Source organism: Anguilla anguilla, chromosome 4 (assembly GCF_013347855.1).
Source record: "Anguilla anguilla isolate fAngAng1 chromosome 4, fAngAng1.pri, whole genome shotgun sequence".
In the NCBI taxonomy this organism is placed as follows: Eukaryota; Metazoa; Chordata; class Actinopteri; order Anguilliformes; family Anguillidae; genus Anguilla; species Anguilla anguilla.
In genome coordinates, this window is record NC_049204.1 from 60,701,302 (window position 1) to 60,721,946 (window position 20,645).

The 20,645-nt window shown below is 42.2% G+C and overlaps 1 protein-coding gene and 3 long non-coding RNA genes across 8 annotated transcripts in view; 2 read left to right on the plus strand and 2 right to left on the minus strand.

Annotated features, from left to right (window-relative positions):
* Window positions 1–1,299: 1,299 nt before the first annotated feature.
* LOC118225507 lies at window positions 1,300–4,978 on the minus strand. The gene is made up of 3 exons (XR_004764837.1): window positions 4,617–4,978; window positions 1,851–2,044; window positions 1,300–1,639 (listed from the first exon to the last, which is right to left on the minus strand). It is a non-coding gene; the product is annotated as an uncharacterized LOC118225507 (long non-coding RNA).
* Window positions 4,979–5,159: 181 nt separating this feature from the next.
* Window positions 5,160–6,016, minus strand: LOC118225506. The gene is made up of 3 exons (XR_004764836.1): window positions 5,850–6,016; window positions 5,620–5,715; window positions 5,160–5,387 (listed from the first exon to the last, which is right to left on the minus strand). It is a non-coding gene; the product is annotated as an uncharacterized LOC118225506 (long non-coding RNA).
* Window positions 6,017–6,121: 105 nt separating this feature from the next.
* Window positions 6,122–20,645, plus strand: part of LOC118225477 (E3 ubiquitin/ISG15 ligase TRIM25-like) — an 81,799-nt gene continuing 67,275 nt past the window's right edge. For 2 of the 5 annotated variants that reach the window (XM_035413935.1, XM_035413936.1), the window contains exons 1-4: window positions 16,026–17,011; window positions 18,326–18,421; window positions 18,656–18,889; window positions 19,160–19,633. In XM_035413935.1, coding sequence (XP_035269826.1) covers window positions 16,421–17,011; window positions 18,326–18,421; window positions 18,656–18,889; window positions 19,160–19,633 — 1,395 coding nt within the window. In that variant the 5' untranslated portion in view covers window positions 16,026–16,420. Of the gene's footprint in view, window positions 6,875–8,172; window positions 8,269–8,506; window positions 8,741–9,120; window positions 9,277–16,024; window positions 17,012–18,325; window positions 18,422–18,655; window positions 18,890–19,159; window positions 19,634–20,645 lie in introns of those variants that run through there. The other 3 variants (XM_035413939.1, XM_035413938.1, XM_035413937.1) reach the window with 3 other exon arrangements.
* On the plus strand, window positions 9,285–12,795 carry LOC118225509. The gene is made up of 3 exons (XR_004764839.1): window positions 9,285–9,546; window positions 11,377–11,570; window positions 12,495–12,795. It is a non-coding gene; the product is annotated as an uncharacterized LOC118225509 (long non-coding RNA).

Genomic DNA, 20,645 nt, shown 5'->3' on the forward strand with positions numbered 1-20,645 from the left:
GAAGAGATGAGTCTTCAGGCCACGGCGGAAGATGGGTAGTGAGGGGGAGGTTCGGAGAGGGACGAGGAGTTCGTTCCACCACTGGGGAGCCTGTGACAGTACGGGTGCTGGGACCCAGGCGCAGAGTGGGGGGAGAAAAGAAAAAAAACAAAAAAAAAAACACAAAACTCAAAGGGAAAATTAACAAAGATTTTACTCACACAAAAAAAAGCAAACAAACAGGGAACAGGCAAGGCCACAAAGGGCAAAACAACAAACTCGAAACATTCTTAAGAACAAAACACAGAACAGAACACAGGCAGGCAGGCAGGCAGGGTACAGGCAGGTGGAACACACAGGCAAACACATAAAAGAAACACCAGAAAATACATATGGGTCAGGAACAAGCACAAGTCGGAAGCAAACACAGGTAGGAAACAAACACAAGTCAGGAACAAAACACAAACAGGTAAAAAACGCAGGCAGGTACAATGGGTCTCAACAAACGCTAGTCGGGAACAAACACAAGTTAGAACAAAGGCAACTCGGGGACAAACACAAGTCAGAACAAACGCAGGCAGGTAAATACGGTTTGCAAACAGAGATTGGAAACAAACACAAGGAACCAGCACCTGAGTCAAGGGAACAGAGAACTTAAATAGACAAGGGGTAACAAGACACAGGTGAACTCAAAAAACAATCAAACCAGAAGGAGGGGAAAAGACACAGGTGGGAACAATGATGGGATAACGAGACAATGAAACAATCATACAATTAACAGGGGGGGAGCAGGACACAAAACAGAAGTGCCGCCATCTGGCGGCCCAACAGGGGAAACACAGACAGGAAAACAGGACCATGACAGAGCTAGGGTGGAGAAGCTCTGTGATCCCTTTGGTCGGGTGGGAGGGGTTACAAGGCGCCCTGCTGCCGCAGAGCGGAGTGGTCGAGCAGGGACATAGGATCGAATCATGTCCTGCAAGTAGACGGGGGCTGTCCTGTTGGCTGCAGGGTAGGCAAGGGTCAGGGCTTTGAACCGGATCCTGGCAGCAACTCACGTCTCTCCATACTGTTTACAGGCTGCAACGCAGACTTAACAAAGTGGTAGAGCGAAGCCTCATTAAAACTGAACAACAGGCAGCGTTGATGTGTGCTTTCAGTGACACTGCTTTGAATCAAATCGCTGTGTTTCAGTTTTGCTTGCCGTGGAGGAGAAAGTCAAGTGATTGCTTCAAATAGGCCAATGATTGTATGACATCATTAATGAAGACCCAACACAGCTACTGCAAACAAAGGCACAGAGGCGCACACGGCATAATAGAGTCTATGAGAGAGTCAGCAGAATTAGATCCATCAGGATTGAGTAGATTTATCACATATGTGTTTCTAAAGCAGTGACCTGCCACTATCTTCAGTTATCATTCTGCTTTCTGACTTCATAAACGGCAAGGGTCAACTGGCTGGTTCTTCTCCGTTTCTAATGTCTATCTATTGCGTGTCCATCTTTGAAATGTGGTGATCTTCAGAGTGTTTCCCTTCTTGTCCATTTGGTGGTGCTGTGCTGAGGATCTGACGTCTCTGTTCATCCAATCATTCAATGAATTTGGCTCTGAGCGCCGCCTTCACTTCCTGCAGGAAACCAGGCTTTCTGCACTCACTCCTGTGGAAGAAAGAAAGCACACTGATCAAAGAGCAGTGGGACTGAGCTCCACACAGGAGACATGGAGAAACTCACAGGTTTGGTGTTGAAATGTGCAGGCATGTAAACTGTAAATGTGTAAAGAGAAGCAAAGACAATGAATGTAAAAATTTAAAAATGTAAAAAATACACAAAATCCTGAAAATTTGAGAATCACACTAAAAGGCCCTACGAGTTTCTTGCACGGGGGATGTCAGTGAAGGCGACTCTGTCTTCAGCTCCATCGGTTGCAGCCACAGTAAAAACCAGCCTCTGGTCAAAGGCTCTTTCCAGCAGCTTCAGCACCTCCTGACCCTGTTGGCTTTTTGGTAACCAGGTCTGTGTATTGATTCCAGTAAAGGGCTTTCCTGGGTTGGGATGGGCCTCCTGAACACAGAATGTAACACACAGGGAAAAGAGAAACTGTGCATGTATATATACATATGTGTGGATGTTCAATTTAAGTTTCAATTTAATTTAATTTGCCGGTTTTTACTGAGGGAAACAGGGAAACAGGAAATAGGAAATTTGGGAAAGACTGAGCCTAATCTCGGTTGCGCTCAGAAATATATAAGTTCACTTTTGAAGATGCATGTATCGATACAGTGGTTTCTGTCTTGTTTATAGTTTCTATACATTCCATTTCATGAAATTCATGCATTCGCACTACCAAATGACTATTCAATTAAATATTAAAATTCTCATTTGTATCAAGATATGATTTTATAATGATCCCTGCATCGGGATATTTATTGCATACTAACCTCTGTATCGTTAGGGCTGATCAATTTAATTTCCTGTCTTTTGAGGGTTTCGGCAAATGCAAACATTAAGGTGAAAACTTTTCCTTAGGTTTTGCACTGGGAGGTTTAATTAGTAAAACTTGGTATTATTATGACTAAACCATCCCTGGAAATTATTACCATATAAAATTCAAAACATAATCCTAAAACACGTATTAGATTGTATGGTAGTTTATCAAATGCTTACATTATATATTTTTCAAAAACATACGCAGTATAGCACCATGGTGGTTTCGCCCTTGCTTTACTGGATCCATGTCTGACAGAGTCAGTGTGTGACTGAGTGACTGGCTCCTGCTGTCACTATTAGCGATTAGCTAAATTGCACGCCCCTGAAGATGGAGTGCAACTCAGAATAGATCAACCTAGCTAAGTTTTCGGTGTTTTTCCCCCGACCTAGCTGGTCTCTTTTGGCTGCCCTCACTTTACTCGATCCGACACTTTATCACAAATTAAGTGATTGTCACTTAGGCAAGTCAGTGCGAATGGCTACTGTCGATGTGAGTATCTGCTGCTGCCTGCCTGCCTGCCTGCCTGTGACAACATCTCTGGACATAACGCTCTCCTGGTGTTCTCATCTACAGTAATGCTCGTTTAGAACTTTAGAACGACTGAATTATACACACTTGGAGAAGCTAGCCGGAGTTTGTAAGTTAGCATTGTGTCTCCCCATGTTAAGTCTATGGACATTTTGTCTCATTCAAATTTAATCCACAACATAGTAATGGTGTGTATCTATTACCAGAATCAGTAGTTGGCAAGTTCATGGTGATTGTAGTCAACCTGCAATTGGCATTGAGATCGGTTTTGAAATGGAGGAGATATAAAGGTTTAAAAAAATCTGAGTTTTTACATGGGAGAGCTGACCAACACAAACATACTACTGCGCTGTGATGTTCTAAGGACCCACACGCAGACCAGGGAAATCCAAAAAACGTTGTCTTTATTCAGTCCGAGGTTCGAAGCCAGGTAATCAGAGAGAGTACGGTGCCGAATCGAGTTTCCAAAAGAATAGTGAAAAAACAGGCGAAAAGTCAAAAACCAGGAGATCAGAGTGGCGAAGGTACAAAGGGACAGGCAAAAGAGAAGTCAAGGCAAAGCAAAGGTCAAACCAGAAGCAAACAAAACCAAAAGGGGCAGGCAAACTCGAAGTCATACAAAGGGGTGTCGCAGGAATCTCGATAGACAAAGGCTTACTAACAATCGGCACAATGAATTCGATCAACGTTCTCACGCTGAACTGGTGGAAAAGACTGACATTTATACACTGGGGAAGGTAACAATCAAGGAGGGGTCAAGTGAGTGAGGGAGGAGTAACAAACAACATCCAGGTGAAGAACATTAGGATAACTAATAAAATGACAGGGGACTGACAAAACGTGGACTGGAATCACATAGACAACAATGATAATAGACGGCCTGGGTTAAGCAGGTAAAACGCGTGCAGAGAGAGAGAGGTGCAGTCAGAGCAAGAGACAGGTGCAGGCAATTGCAGAACTCAGTGTTAGAGCAGGCTAGAAAGAAAAGGGGCGGAGCTACAGCGCAGCATGGAAAAAGGGGAGACTGGTTAATGTATTAGTATAGTGATCTAAACTATCAAAAACCCAAAACTAGTGTGTGTTAGTCCATTAGTAATATTCACATGTTAGTATATTAATGAGGTTAGTACTTTACAATCTATAAGTTAGTAAGGATTAGTAGAAATTAGTAAACTAGAAATAAGTAGGAAGTACTTTAAAAAACGAGACTGGAAGGAAGGGGGGGAAACCACGAAAACCCGGAACCACCTGAATAGTGAAATCACACAAGTACAGGGGAGTGAAGCAGCTCAGGGAACACAGACACAGAGACAGTACTGGGGAGACAAGTGACCGGGACTTACAGACTACAACAGCGCTCAGAATAATAATAGACAAGATGCTGAGACACATTAGGCCAATATAATGAAACAAATAAGTAGCGTATGGGAGACCTTCATTCTATTACTCAAACAGTAGAATGCAATGAAATGTGTTTTTTCTTCAGAAACAAATTGATGAAATAGAATTGCAGTGAACTCCATTCATGTAACTTCTGCAAAATTGAATTTTTCCCAGTCACATCACATCAACATTATTTAATAATGAAGAATAATTTAATAAACATCAATTTCTTACCATCTGTATTCCATTGGGAATAATGTATGTAATGCAGCATGATGTATAGTCATGTGTAAAGCTATACCTATGTACCCATGGCTGGTCTCCCAGCACTCTGAGTGCTTTTAGACACACTGGACACTGAAGACCAAGGCTTTCCACAGATTTTTTCAAGCAGGCTGCGCAGAAGGCATGAGTACATGTCAGCCTCTGTTTCTTCTGCAAGGGCTCCATGCAGAGGGGACAGGCCTCCACTTCAGCTGCTGAGGCACTGGCTACTGAGGGCTCCCTGGTCTCAGTAAAGCAGCCATAAATGCCCACTGCTCTGTCTGCCTTGGAGATCTTAGATATTTCCCTTCTGCAGACATCCTCCAGTTGCTCTTTCAGAGAGAGAGAGAGAGAGAGAGAGAGATTAAAATTAATTAGCAAAGTGATCACAGCACTGTCTGACCAGTACCGAAAGAAACTGGTCCACAGCGTGATTCAGAAATTCCAGTTCAATAAGGAATCAGAAACAGCTCCATTGGACAGCTTTGTCAGAGCCAGTGATGTTACCTGGAGGAAGTGGATGTGATCCTCTGTGGTTGAAAGCTGCTCCAGCTCAGCATCTCTCCTCTTCAGCTCAGCAATCTCCTGCTCCAGTCGCTCCAGGAGTCCTTCAGCCCGACTCACTGCAGACTTCTCCTGATCTCTGATCATCTCTTTCACCTCAGAGCACCTTCTTTCAATGGAGCGGATAAGCTCAGTAAAGATCCTCTCACTGTCTTCCACTGCTGCATGTGCAGAGCGCTGTTAGGAGACGCAGAGAGAGGAGGACATTTTAACTAGGCATTTCACTCAGCTCTTACTGGGACCCCAGGCAGCCTGTTCCCCAAAGTGTGGCTCAGTGGGATTGAGCCCCACAGGGGTAAGAAGTGGCCCAACACTGAGCTCCTGACTGGCTGACTGGAGGAGAGCCCTGACTGAGCCCTTAAATGGCTCTTCCAGCAGCCAGCTGTCTTTTCCTCTGGTCAGTACCCACCTTGAGTGACTGCACAGCCTGTCTCAGATCCTGCAGCTCCTTCTCTCTCTCCTGGATTCTCTGCTGGAATTTACTCTGTGTCGCTGCCAGCTGCATCTGTGGACATACATCCATGAGTACACAGTATTATGTACTACTATCGTCGTTCACAAAGGTTTTATTTGCCATGATGATTGTAATTTTTGTTGTTGTTGCAGTTCTGCACTTAATTTGTGGTGAGGTGACAGTACCATTCACTTTGCCACCGTGCCCTGCAGAACAACCAGTTTCTCTGTTATCTATAGCTTTTTAAAATAACATAAAAAAGTGCAGTTTTTCCATGTGTTACTATTAAAGCCAGAACTACTGTAAGCATTTATTAATTTGTAAATATTAAAAACTGGACAAAACAAACAGAAAGTCCACTTTCTGTCTGTACTTCTGATCTGAAAGCTGGCCACAGTCCAACACCACGCCTCCTACAGGAAGTCACTCCCACTTTTTCTCTCTCAAGTGCGCAGTTTCAGAGAAACGAAACTTATCTCTTTGGCTTAGTCAGTGTTACAGTAAAATAGCAGAGGTCTTCTCAGAACCAGGAAATATCTCCTGCTCTTTCTCAAACAGATTCAGAGAAACTACACTGCATTCTGGACTACAACTAATCTCTGTCAATTTGAGCAGTAAAATGGCACAGGCTGCAGGCCTTCTGGTTCAGGACCAGTTGAGCTGCTCGATCTGTCTGGATATACTCAAGGATCCAGCGACTATTCCCTGTGGACATAATTACTGTATGGGCTGTATTAAGGGCTGCTGGGATCAGGATGATAATACTGGTGTCTACAGCTGTCCCCAGTGCAGAGAAACTTTCACCTCAAGGCCTGTCCTGAAGAAAAACACCTTACTGGATGAAGTGGTGGAACAATTGAAGAAGACAGGACTCCAAGCTGCTCCTCCTGCTCACTGTTACGCTGGACCTGGAGACGTGGAGTGTGATTTCTGCACTGGGAGAAAGGGCAAAGCTGTCAAGTCCTGTTTGGTGTGTCTGGCCTCTTACTGCGAAACTCATCTCCAGCCTCACTATGAATCTCCTGCTCTTAAGAAGCATAATCTGGTCAAAGCCACTGGAAACCTTCAGGAGAAGATCTGCTCTCGTCATGACAAAGCGCTCGAGATTTACTGTCGCACCGATCAGCAGTTTATCTGTTATCTCTGTACAATTGAAGATCACAGAGGCCATGATACAGCTTCAGTTGCAACAGCAAGGACTGAGAAACAGGTAAGAACTGGAATTTATCACTTTATGCTTAGTGCTGGCTTTAATAGGAACCTTGGAATACGCTGCACTATGGAAAGTCCTCTCAATCACTCATTCATTATGACATGGACTTGGAAAAATGTAATCAGCAAGCCTCTACACGAGAATAACTTGCTCCCTCTATTCTACTATGAAAGATATATTCTACAGTGGAAACATCTTTCAAAATACTCCCTGTATCCAAATGCATATATTCTGTTCAAGTCATCCGGAATACAATGTGACAATTTAATTTCATTTATATTTTGCGTTACTAGGTATTATGAATGTACTTCAGAGTATGAATACACTATTTCTCTGAGCTGTGTAGCTTTATGTCTGATCCATGAAGTAGGCTTGAAGTTTGAAGTCCAGACAGTTCAAGACAGTGATTAAGCACATAAAACAGGAAGTGAACTGAGCTGTTTAAATGAGTTGGCATATTTAGCATTTTTATTACAGCAGCCATGGCTTAGAGCGTGCAGAGATCAACAAAAAAGATTCACCTTTCTCGGCTTTGTAAAAGACAGTGGCATCGGTGGTGAAACGATTATCATGATGCTACAGCTCATGGGAATGCATGTGCTGTTATTTAGTGATGCATTAAATTGTAAACAGAGGACTGCTAACGTTCAAGATTTTCTGTCAAGGAAATATCCCTATTCATGTTTTTCTTGTCATTATTGGGGTGATTAAGCAAACGGGCATATTGTGAAATGGGTGGAGGTGACATCCTGCACATAGATGTACTGATGCAGGGAAAGGATCGAGAAAGATGGAGTATCTGATACATTGTGAAAAAAGAAAACGTGTGATTTAATGTACTGTTAAAAATGTAAGTGGTCATTTGAAGTAACAGCTTATTAAAGTTATAACAAATAAACAGACACTGTTTTTCTGCTGCTATAGATAGTGGCTACCTGCAACAAAGTGAAGTACTTTGTGAGCTACTCTGGCAGAAACGTTTGCAGTTTTGTGTTTGATGATACAGCTTTCAAAGCCATGGCTCCAAAGTTTGTTGTAAGAATTGAAGCTGATACAGGGAATTGGCCAAAAGGTACACCTTTCATTGTTGTGGTCAGAGGTAGCCAGACCTGAAACTGTATTTGAATGAACTGGAACACAGTGACATATCTCATGAAAATGCCAATATGCCTTGTAAATTTTACAATAGTGCAACTAAAAGAAAAAGAGCAAATATACTTTGTCCACATTCGGAAATTTGACAATAGTACAGACCAGAATAATGATACTGTGGAATGATTGATATATGTCCACAGAAGCAGCTGGGGGTGACACAGAGTAAATTCCAGCAGAGAATCCAGGAGAGAGAGAAGGAGCTGCAGGATCTGAGACAGGCTGTGCAGTCACTTAAGGTGGGTACTGACCAGAGGAGAAGACAGCAGCTGGCTGCTGAAAGAGCCATTTCAGAGCTCAGTCAGGGCTCTCCTCCAGTCAGCCAGTGTTGGGCCCAGTGTTGGGCCACTTTCCAGCATTGTGGGGGTCAATCCCACTGAGCCACACTGTGGGGAACAGGCTGTCTTGGGTTCCAGTAAGCTGAGTGAAAGGCCTAGTTAAAATGTTCAGCCCTCCTCTCTCTGTGTCTCCTAACAGCGCTCTGCACAGGCAGCAGTGGAGGACAGTGAGCGGATCTTTACTGAGCTGATCTGCTCCATTGAGAGAAGGCGCACTGAGGTGAAAGAGCTGATCAGAGATCAGGAGAAGGCTGAAGTGAGTCGGGCTGAGGGACTCCTGGAGCAACTGGAGCAGGAGATTGCTGAGCTGAGGAGGAGAGACACTGAGCTGGAGCATCTTTCACACACAGAGGATCACATCCATTTCCTCCAGGTAACATCACTGGCTTTGACAGAGCTGTCTAATGGAGCTGTTCCTGATTCTTTATCTGACTGGAATTTCTGACTTATGCTTTGGACATGAGGACACAGTTTTTATTATCCTCTTATCTTGTGTTAAGTGTTGTCCAGACGGACTGTACAAACTTGACAGTACTACTCCCAATTTTGCTCCATTGATTCTTAATCCTCACCCTGTTTGATACTGATGCTCTCTCTCTCTCTCTCTCTCTCTCTCTCTCTCTCTCTCTCTCTGTCTGTCTCTCTCTCTCTCTCTCTCTCTCTCTCTCTCTCTCTCTCTCTCTCTCTCTCTCTCTCTCTCTCTCTCTCTCTCTCCCTCTCTCTCTCTCTCTCTCTCTCTCTCTCACTCATTAGAGCTCTCAGTCTCTCTGTGTCCCTCCTGGACCTGGAGACTTACCCAGCATCACTATCAACCCACACATCTCCTTTGAGGCTGTGAGGAAATGTGTCTCTAAGCTGAAGCAGCAACTGGAGGACATCTGCAAGGGTGAAATGTCTAAGATCTCCAAGGCATGCATTTATGGCTGCTTTACTGAGACCTGTCCCCTCTGCATGAAGCCCTTGCAGAAGAAGCAGAGGCTGATGTGTACTCATGCGTTCTGTGCAGCCTGTTTGGAGAGATCTGTGGAAAGCCTTGGTCTTCAGTGTCCAGTGTGTCTAACAGCACTCACAGTGGTGGGAGACCAGCCAGAGGGACAGATAACCGTGAAACATTTCGAAGACTTGCTTGGAAATGTTTTTTTCTCTATTACCTACAATATTCCCAATGGAATACAGACAGTAAGAAACTGATGATTATTAATAATTCTTCATAATTCAGTACTCTTGGATTCATGTGATTTGGAAAGATGTAATTTTGCAGCAGCATCATGGATGCAGAGTCACTGCAAAGCTGTTTCATCGTTCTGTTTCCAAAGAAAACATATATTTCATTGCTTTCCATTATCCCAGTATTAGAGTGCAGCGCTTCAACATGCTACTGTTTAATTTCATTATACTGGTCTGCTGTGTCTCAATATGCATCTTTGGGGTTATAAATAACACCCAAGGTGCTTTATGACACTTAGTTGGCTGGAGCTGGAGCTCTACCACTGGGCCACCATTGCCCCTCACTTTATAACACTTTACAATTAGGTCATATGAATTGGCATTGATTAATGCAGTTTTTAACATGATGATTAATGATGTACAAATACATTAATTAAGCATGAAATTTAGTTAGTAGTGAACAAATACATTAACTAATGTATTGGTTGCATGATTGTTTTTACATGAGCAAATCATAGGATAAAATTAGTTAACCATTAAAAAAATACATGAATTGCTTTTTAAAATGCCAGTATGAATTGGCATCAACTAATGTAGTTGTTAGTATGAATTAATGATGTACACATACCTTAACACACCTGTACAGATGAACTTTCCAGTAGTTATTAGTTAACAACTACATTAGTTAATGCCAATTCATGTGACCTTATTGTAAAGTGTTACCAATATTTTAAGCATTCATAGTACTAGTGCTCTTCTCCCTCTATAGCCGGGTTTCTCCTGAGATCACTTCCCATTGAGGACTTCTTCCCACCGCTGTTTCAGTGTTTTTTATTTCTGTCGTGGAGTTTTTAAAATACTTTTTGTAATCTAATTTGTTTGGTTATTGGCAGTTCAGCCTCATGCTGGTTATTGTCAGGTATCTCAGAGTAAAATACATGCCCCGATGCAGGGGTCACTGTACAATACATGTCTCGATACAGGGGTCACTGTACAGTACATATCCCGATACAGGGGTCACTGTACAGTACATACCCAGATACAGGGGTCACTGTACAGTACATACTCTGATACAGGGGTCACTGTACAGTACATACCCAGATACAGGGGTCACTGTACAATACATATCCCGATACAGGGGTCCCTTTCAGATACATATCCCAATACTGGAGTCCCTTTCAGATAAATATCCCAATACTGGGGTCCCTTTCAGATACATATCCCAAGACAGGAGTCACTATTAAACAAGGATACTGATCCACATGGAAATTCGTTTTTTTTTTTTTTGTTCAAAAAACCAAATTAGAGGAATTTGACGAAAAATCACTGATCACAACAATTGTTTATTGTGATTCGTAATATTATTTTAAAGAAATCAGGTAATGCCAGCCAAGAACAAACAAATAAACTCAAAAGCCTTTGAAGTTCAGTGCGCTCCCACAAAACACATTAAAAAGAAAACAGTCATGCATGCTTATCACCTATAGAAATGAACATTTCAAACAACACCTCATTTGTAATACAAATGCACACATTTAATTTTTTTAAAACTATAAACATAAGACAGCAATCACTGTATTTATACATGCATCATCCAAAATTAACTTATAGTATGTTGTTGTATGAATATGTTGAGCACAGCCCCAGCCTCAGTCATTCACAAATTTAATATTTCTTGTTTTCATGTGAACTGTACACTTTTTAGTCTTTTTTTGTGTATATATAAAACTGGCAGACAAATGAAACTGAATTGAGTTGAAAACATGAGCCCTTAGACCTACAGTACATAAGATCTACTTCTTTACAGTCCCCTTTGCCTTGTGTGTTAAATTCTGTGTCCAGGAGGCCCATCCCAACCCAGGGAAGCCCTTTACTGGAATCAAAACACAGGCCTGGTTACGAAAAAGCCGAGAGAGCCGGGAGGTGCTGAAGCTGCTGCAAAGAGCCTTTAACCAGAATCTGGTTTTTACTGTGGCTGCAACCGATGAAGAGGGAGACAGAGTCGTCTACACTGACATCCCCCATGCAGCAGACAGGTATGGCCTTTTATTGTGATTTTCTGATTTGCTGGATTTAGTGTATTTTCAGTTATTTGGTGAAAATATGAATCATTACATTACAGGCATTTAGCAGACGCTCTTATCCAGAGCAACTTACACAACTTTTTTACATAGCACTTTACATTGTATCCATTTATACAGCTGGATATATACTGAAGCAATGCAGGTTAAGTACCTTGCTCAAGGGTACAACGGCAGTGTCCTTACCCGGGAATCGAACCTGCGACCTTTCGGTTACAAGCGCAGTTCCTTACCCACTGTGCCACACTCTGTCCTCCATCACTGGATATGTGATCATTTCTCAGTGCCCAACAGTATCAATGTGACTGTTGTTTCCTTATGTCTGTGCTTCAGCTTCTGCTGTTCAATCTTTATGTGTCTGTTTCTTTATTCACTGTATACCAGAACATTTAACAACCAATCACCACATCCATACGAAAGCTACAAATTAATGCATATATGTCAGAATACAATTAAGAATTTTCCCAAAATGCTTTGCATACTATTTTCTATATATTGCTAATAATGTACAAGCAGAGCTCATAGAGGCATGTGAGTCTGCTGCAGAGGGTGACATCATCCCCTAGAGTCAGGAGAAGAGTGTGATTGGTTTCCATGGTGAATGACCAGGGTCTTTAGCTCTGTCTGCAGTATAAACCTGACCTCTGCTGCAGTTGTGTAGTAACACAGGTGTGTCACAGCTACCAGAAAAGCTCTATTAATCATGAAGTATAAATGCACATGAGTGGAAGCTGGGGTGTGTTCAGTGTCTTTGCTTCTCTTTACACATTTACAATTAGATGTCAGTTTTCAGCACCAAACCTGTGAGTTTCTCCATGTCTCCTGTGTTGAGCTCAGTCCTGCTGGTCCTTGATCAGTGTGTGTTTCTTTCTTCCGCAGGAGTGAGTGCTCGCATCCTGGCTTCCTGAATAAAATGAAGGCGGCACTCAGTGCCAAATTCATTGAATGATTGGATGAACAGAGACATCAGATCCTCAGCACAGCACCACCAAATGGACCAGAAGAGAAAATCACAACATTACAAAGATGGGCACACGATAGACAGACATTAGAGACCGAGAGGAACCAGCCAGTTGGCCTTTGCACTCTATGAGGTCAGGAAGCAGAATCATAACTGAAGATAGTAGCAGGTCACTGCTTTAGAAACACATATGTGATAAATCTACTCAATCCTGATGGATCTGATTCTAATAACTCTCTGATAGACTCTATTACGCTGTGTGCTCCTCTGTTCCTGTGTATGCAGTAACTGGATTGGATCTTCAATAATGATGTCATACATCAATCAAGTGTAGCCCCTCCCCACGTTACTGTATCATTTTCTCTCTGGATTGTCTCCCAGGGAGCTATGTACACTAATTTCTTAATATCTATATATAATCATTTCTTCTCAGTATAAAAACACTTAATGACAGAGGCTCACCTTAAAAATAATGTGTTTCTCTTGAGGGTGATAAAAACATGCCAAATACACAGTATAATATGACAGTGTAAGGATGCATTATCAGTTTTGCAGATTGCAGTATCATTTTGGATGCATTCATATTTAGCTTTATTAGTAAAAAAAAATATACCCAGTACATGTACTGTTTTTAACAGAGAATATCTGTGTTAAAAATAAACAATAAATAAATAAATACTATATATATATATATATATGTATACTGTTGTTGTGATTTTGTGTTTTAGGCATATGTATTGATGTTTATTGATTTAAAGAATGGACTTTTCTTTGTTTTGATGTTGAAATTTTGTTTACAATTTTTGTCTTAGATTATTTTTCTTGATGAGTTTTTGACTTTTAGAAGAATGTATTTTGGTTGTTTTGGGAATTTTAAACCAATAAAAACACTACATGTCTCTGGATTGCGGGAGGAAACCAGAGCACCCGAAAAAGGCCCAGGGCGGGATTTGAACCCAAGACCTTCTTGCTGTGAAGCAGAAGTGCTACCCACTGCACCACCGTGCCACCCATAGTTATAATGTAACTCAACCAAATTTCCCGTACTTGAGGCCTATAGGGGTATAGCAAGGTTGCCACGTGAATGGAATTGGTAGCGTCGCACATAATTGGTCTGTGAAATCACCAACCAAGAGCTGTGATTGGTGGATGCATCTCAGACCTCTAAAGCCTGAAAAATGTATTTCATCTACATATTTTATACGTATATATATATTTAATATATATTTTTATATATATATATATATATACACTCATCGGCCACTTCATTAGGTACACCTGTTCACCTGCACGTGGCAGCAACTCAATGCATTTAGGCATGTAGACATGGTCAAGACGATCTGCTGAAGTTCAAACCAAGCATCAGAATTGGGAAGAAATGTGATTTAAGTGACTTTGAATGTGGCATGGTTGTTGGTGCCAGACGGGCTGATCTGAGTATTTCAGAAACTGCTGATCTACTGGGATTTTCACACACAACCATTTCTAGGGTTTACAGAGAATGGTCCGAAAAAGAGAAAATATCCAGTGAGCGGCAGTTCTCTGGGGGAAAATGCCTTGTTGATGGCAGAGGTCAGAGGAGAATGGCCAGACTGGTTTGAGCTGATAGAAAGGCAACAGTAAATCAAATAACCACTTGTTACAACCGAGGTATGCAGAAGAGCATCTCTGAACGCACAACATTTCAAACCTTGAAGCAGATGGGCTACAGCAGCAGAAGACCACACCGGGTGCCACTCCTGTCACCTAATGAAGTGGCCGGTGGGTGTATATACACATACGCCGTGCCCTCCATAATGTTTCTACTGCGCAATTTTAGATTTGTAATCAAAACAAAATCCAAAATAAAGTTGGATTTGAGCATCACGCCCCCCGCTTGAAGACTTAGTAAAGCAGAGGCAGCGTGGACCCTCTAGGCCGAGTGACTGAAAGTGAGTGCTTAAGCCTGCTGAACACCTGGAGGCACTGCAGCCCTCCCGGCCCAAAATTGGATGAATGAGATCCTTGCTTTCAAAACTGGAGGGAGGAGTCGGTCTCCAGGCCGGACAAGCAATCCTAAATCATTGATGGCCCCAGCGCCTGGCCCCGAAACCTCGCAGTGTTCCAGCTGATCTCAACTCCCCTGATCTGCTGATCTCAGAAGCCGGACTCCCCGGGTCCGGCTTCTGAGAGTTTGCAGTGAAGCGGACGGCTTTGTCACCGGCCTGCGCGCCACGCCCTGAAACAACAGCGACGCGTTCCGGAGCACACACACACACACACACACACACACACAAAAAAAGTTAACACATTAACGTTTTAAAACAGAAACGGGACCGGGGAAAATAACAATGACCCTCGTGCTACCACCAATTAACATGCTTTCAAACTCCAAAGAAAAGATGACATTGTTTATTTTCAAAATCTCTTCATCGATAACCCACCCCTCGCCTGCTCCAAAAAAGTACTTAATTGCTTGTTTTCTTGCAACATTCTAATCAGTAAGGGAAGCGAACTCTATTTCTGCTCATGAGTGAGTCCTCAATTATTACTTCTAAAACACAATAATACGGGAAAATAATAATAATAATAATAATAATAATAATAATAATAAAAACACTATACTTTCATTTTTATAATGTATCTCATAGCCAAGAGCACTTAAACACAATAAAGGCAAAACCAGATATTTCCTGGTTGTGAGCAGACCCACCCCGAGACTGGTCTCTGCTATTTTATCGCTCACACTGATAAAGACAGAGTTAAGTTTAGTTTCTCTGAAACTGCTCGACAGAGAATGTGGGAGTGACTTCCAGGTTCTACCCACTGCTGCAGGAGGTGTGGTGTTGGACTGAGGCCAGGCTCAGAACAGACGATCAGAAAGTGGACTTTGTGCCCCCCCCCTGCCCCTGCTTCCCTCAGTCTTTTTTTAACAGTTTATAGCTCCCCACTCCCCAGAATTGTAACACATAGATTTCCACCATAATAATCTGTCATGCTTTTGTAACAACCCCCCTCCCCCCCTCATTTCCCTTGTGGGGTCACCACTATATTTAAAAAAAAATGTATTCCACAGTAATACACAGAGCTCCACCAAAACAATTAGCGTGACATGCTTCTATAACACAAATAAATTCTTCTCATCCTAAAACCATCTTTACCGGGAGACACAGTGTGGCTCAGTCTGCAGGGCGGGTGACTGTCAACCCATGTGTGAATCCACCCATGCGCCCGAGGGTTTGATTCCCACACTATGGCTCTGTCTCTAACCCTCCCTGCTTTTCCTCATCTACATAAACTGCAAAATTACACGTGGAAGGTGGTACTCATCAAACAAAAAAAAAACAAAAAAACAAAAACATTCACCTGTCCAGTTTGTAGAGTGACATGTGCACAACAATGACGTATTTAAAATAATAAAAAAAAGACAAACATGTATACACATACAAAATACATGCATCCATATACGCACATATACAGAACATACACATATATACACATATATACTACCAATAATGAACATAGATGTGCCAACAAATAACATAAATGGGAGTGTCAACATAAGAAGGTGAATGATTTTTTAAAGGGAGTCCACCATCCTGGTATGTTTTTGCAGTTTATGCAAACAAAAGCCGAGAGAACTAGAGATAGAGCCAGGATGTCACTCCCAGATTCTGTCACGCAGTTTCAGAGAAACGAAACTTATCTCTTTGTCTCTGCCAGTGTGAGCGGCAAAACAGCCGAGGCCATTATATCGGTGTGTCTGCTCAGAACCAGGAAATATCTCTTGCTCTTCTAACACAGATTCAGAGAAACTACACAACATTCTGAACTAAAATTAATCTCTGTCAATTTGAGCGGTAAAATGGCACAGGCTGCAGGTCTTCTGGATCAGGACCAGTTGAGCTGCTCGATCTGTCTGGATATACTCAAGGATCCGGTGACTATTCCCTGTGGACATAATTACTGTATGGGCTGTATTAAGGGCTGCTGGGATCAGGGTGATCATACTGGTGTCTACAGCTGTCCCCAGTGCAGAGAAACTTTCACCCCAAGGCCTGTTCTGAAGAAAAACACCTTGCTGGATGAAGTGGTGAAGAAAATGAAAAAGACAGGACTCCAAGCTGCTCCTCCTGCTCACTATTACGCTGGACCTGGAGACGTAGAGTGTGATGTCTGCACTGGGAGAAAGTGCAAAGCCGTCAAGTCCTGTTTGGTGTGTCTGGCCTCTTACTGCGAAACTCATCTCCAGCCTCACTATGAATCTCCTGCTTTTAAGAAGCATAATCTGGTCAAAGCCACTGAAAACCTGCAGGAGAAGATCTGCTCTTGTCATGACAAAGCGCTCGAGATTTACTGTCGCACCGATCAGCAGTTTATCTGTTATCTCTGTACAATTGAAGATCACAGAGGCCATGATACAGCTTCAGTTGCAACAGCAAGGACTGAGAAACAGGTAAGAACTGGAATTTATCACTTTATGCTTAGTGCTGGCTTTAATAGGAACCTTGGAAAACGCTGCACTATGGAAAGTCCTCTCAATCACTCATTCATTATGACATGGACTTGGAAAAATGTAATCAGCAAGCCTCTACACGAGAATAACTTGCTCCCTCTATTCTACTATGAAAGATATATTCTACAGTGGAAACATCTTTCAAAATACTTCCTGTATCCAAATGCATATATTCTGTTTCAGTCATCCAGAATACAATGTGACAATTTAATTTCATTTTTTATTTTGCGTTACTAGGTATTATGAATTTACTTCACAGTATAATGTACCATTTCTCTGAGCTGTGTAGCTTTAAGTCTTATCCATGAAGTAGGCTTGAAGTTTGAAGTCCAGACAGTTTAAGACAGTGATTAAGCACATACAACAGGAAGTGAACTGAGCTGTTTAAATGAGTTGGCATATTTAGCATTTTTATTACAGCAGCCATGGCTTAGAGCATGCAGAGATCAACAGAAAAGATTCACCTTTCTCAGCTTTGTAAAAGACAGAGGCATCAGTGGTGAAAAAATTAGCATTACGCTGCAGCTCATGGGAATGCATGTGCTGCTGTTTAGTGATGCATTAAACTGTAAACAGAGGACTGCTAACGTTCAAGATTTTCTGTCAAGGAAATATCCCTATTCATGTTTTTTCTTGTCATTATTGGGGTGATTAAGCAAACGGGCGTATTGTGAAATGGGTGGAGGTGACATCCTGCCCATAGATGTACTGATGCAGGGAAAGGATCAAGAAAGATAGAGTATTTGATACATTGTGATAAAGAAAAATGTGTGATTTAATGTACTGTTAAAAATGTAAGTGGTCATTTGAAGTAACAGCTTATTAAAGTTATAACAAATAAACAGACACTGTTTTTCTGCTGCTATAGATAGTGGCTAGCTGCAACAAAGTGAAGTACTTTGTGAGGTACTCTAGCAGAAACGTTTGCAGTTTTGTGTTTGATGATACAGCTTTCAAAGCCATGGCTCCAAAGTTTGTTGTAAGAATTGAAGCTGATACAGGGAATTGGCCAAATGGTACACCTTTTGTTGTTGTGGTCAGAGGTAGCTAGACCTGACACTGTATTTGAATTAATTGGAACAGGGTGACATATCTCATGAAAATGCAAATATGCCTTGTAAATTTTGCAATCGTGCAACCAAAAGAAAAAGAGCAAATGTACTTTGTCCACTACGTATAAAACCTCTTGGAAATTTTTGACAATAGTACAGACCAGAATAATGATACTGTGGAATGATTTATTTATGTCCACAGAAGCAGCTGGGGGTGACACAGAGTAAATTCCAGTGGAGAATCCAGGAGAGAGAGAAGGAGCTGCAGGATCTGAGACAGGCTGTGCAGTCACTCAAGGTGGGTACTGACCAGAGGAGAAGACAGCAGCTGGCTGCTGGAAGAGCCATGTCAGAGCTCAGTCAGGGCTCTCCTCCAGTCAGCCAGTGTTGGGCCCAGTATTGGACCACTTTCCAGCCCTGTGGGGCTCAATCCCACTGAGCCACACTGTGAGGCTGTCTGGGGTTCCAGTAAGACCTGAGTGAAAGGCCTAGTTAAAATGTTCAGCCCTCCTCTCTCTGTGTCTCCTAACAGCGCTCTGCACAGGCAGCAGTGGAGGACAGTGAAAGGATCTTTACTGAGCTGATCTGCTCTATTAAAAGAAGGTGCTCTGAGGTGAAAGAGCTGATCAGAAATCAGGAGAAGGCTGAAGTGAGTCGGGCTGAGGGACATTTGGAGCGACTGGAGCAGGAGATTTCTGAGCTGAGGAGGAGAGACATTGAGCTGGAGCAGCTTTCACACACAGAGGATCACATCCATTTCCTCCAGGTAACATCACTGGCTTTGACAGAGCTGTCTAATGGAGCTGTTCCTGATTCTTTATCTGACTGTAATTTCTGACTTTTGCTTTGGACATGAGGACACAGTTTTTATTATCCTCTTGTCTTGTGTTAAGTGTTGTCCAGACGGACTGTACAAACTTGACAGTACTCTTCCCAATTTTGCTCCATTGATGCTTAATCCTCACCCTGTTTGACACTGATGTTCTCTCTCTCTCTCTGTCTCTGTCTCTCTCTCTCACTCTCACTCTCTCATTAGAGCACTCAGTCTCTCTGTGTCCCTCCTGGACCTGGAGACTTACCCAGCATCACTATCAACCCACACATCTCCTTTGAGGCTGTGAGGAAATGTGTCTCTGAGCTGAAGCAGCGACTGGAGGACGTCTGCAAGGGTGAAATGTCTAAGATCTCCAAGGCATGCAGAGCAATGGGCATTTATGGCTGCTTCACTGAGACCAGAGAGCCTTCAGAAACTAGAGTCACAGCAGCTGATGTGGAGGCCTGTCCCCTCTGCATGAAGCCCTGGCAGAACAAGCTGAGGCTGATATGTACTCATGCCTTCTGTGCAGCCTGTCTGCGTGACTCTGTGTCTAGAGTGGGTCGTCAGTGTCCAGTGTGTCTAAAAGCACTTGCAGTGGTAGGAGACCAGCCACAGGGACAGATGACCGTGAAAAATGACTTAGTAAAAAATTTTTCATGTATTAGCTACAATATTCCCAATGGAATACAGACGGTAAGAAACTGATGATTATTAATAATTATTCATAATTCAGTACTCTTGGATTCATGTGATTTGGAAAGATGTAATTTTGCAGCAGCAACCTGGATGCAGAGTCACTGCAAAGCTGTTTCATCATTCTGTTTACAAAGAAAAAATATATTTCATTGCTGTCTATTATACCAGTGCTTCAACATGCTACTGTTTAATTTCATTATACTGGTCTGCTGTGTCTCAATATGCACTTTTGGAGTTATAAATAACACCCAAGGTGCTTTATGACACTTAGTTTTTTTCTTCTTCTTCTTTCGGCTGTTCCCGTTCGGGGTAGCCACAGCGGATCATCCTGATCTGCATATTTGATTTGGCATACGCTTTACGCCGAATGCCCTTCCTGACGAACGCACTGACTTGCACATCTCCTGTGGCCGGGTTTTTGGGATACGAACCCCGGCCGCCGGCGTGGCAGGGTGGAGCTCTACCTCTGGGTCACCAATGCCCCTCACTTTATAACACTTAGTAACACTTTACAATTAGGTCATGTGAATTGGCATTGAATAATGCAGTTTTTAACATGATGATTAATGATGTACAAATACATTAATTAAGCATGAAATTTAGTAAATAGTGAACAAATACATTAACTAATGTATTGGTTGCATGATTATTTGTACATGAGCAAATCATAGGATAAACTTCTAATTAGTTAACCATTAAGAAAATACATGAACCGCTTTTTAAAATGCCGGTATGAATTGGCATCAACTAATGTAGTTGTTAGTATGAATTAATGATGTACAAATACCTTAACACACCTGTACAGATGAACTTTCCAGTAGTTATTAGTTAACAACTACATTAGTTAATGCCAATTCATGTGACCTTATTGTAAAGTGTTACCAATATTTTAGGTATTCATAGTACTAGTGCTCCTCCCCCTGTATAGCCGGGTTTCTCCTGAGATCACATCCCATTGAGTACTTCTTCCCCCCACTGTTTCAGTGTTTTTTCTTTCTGTCGTGTTGTT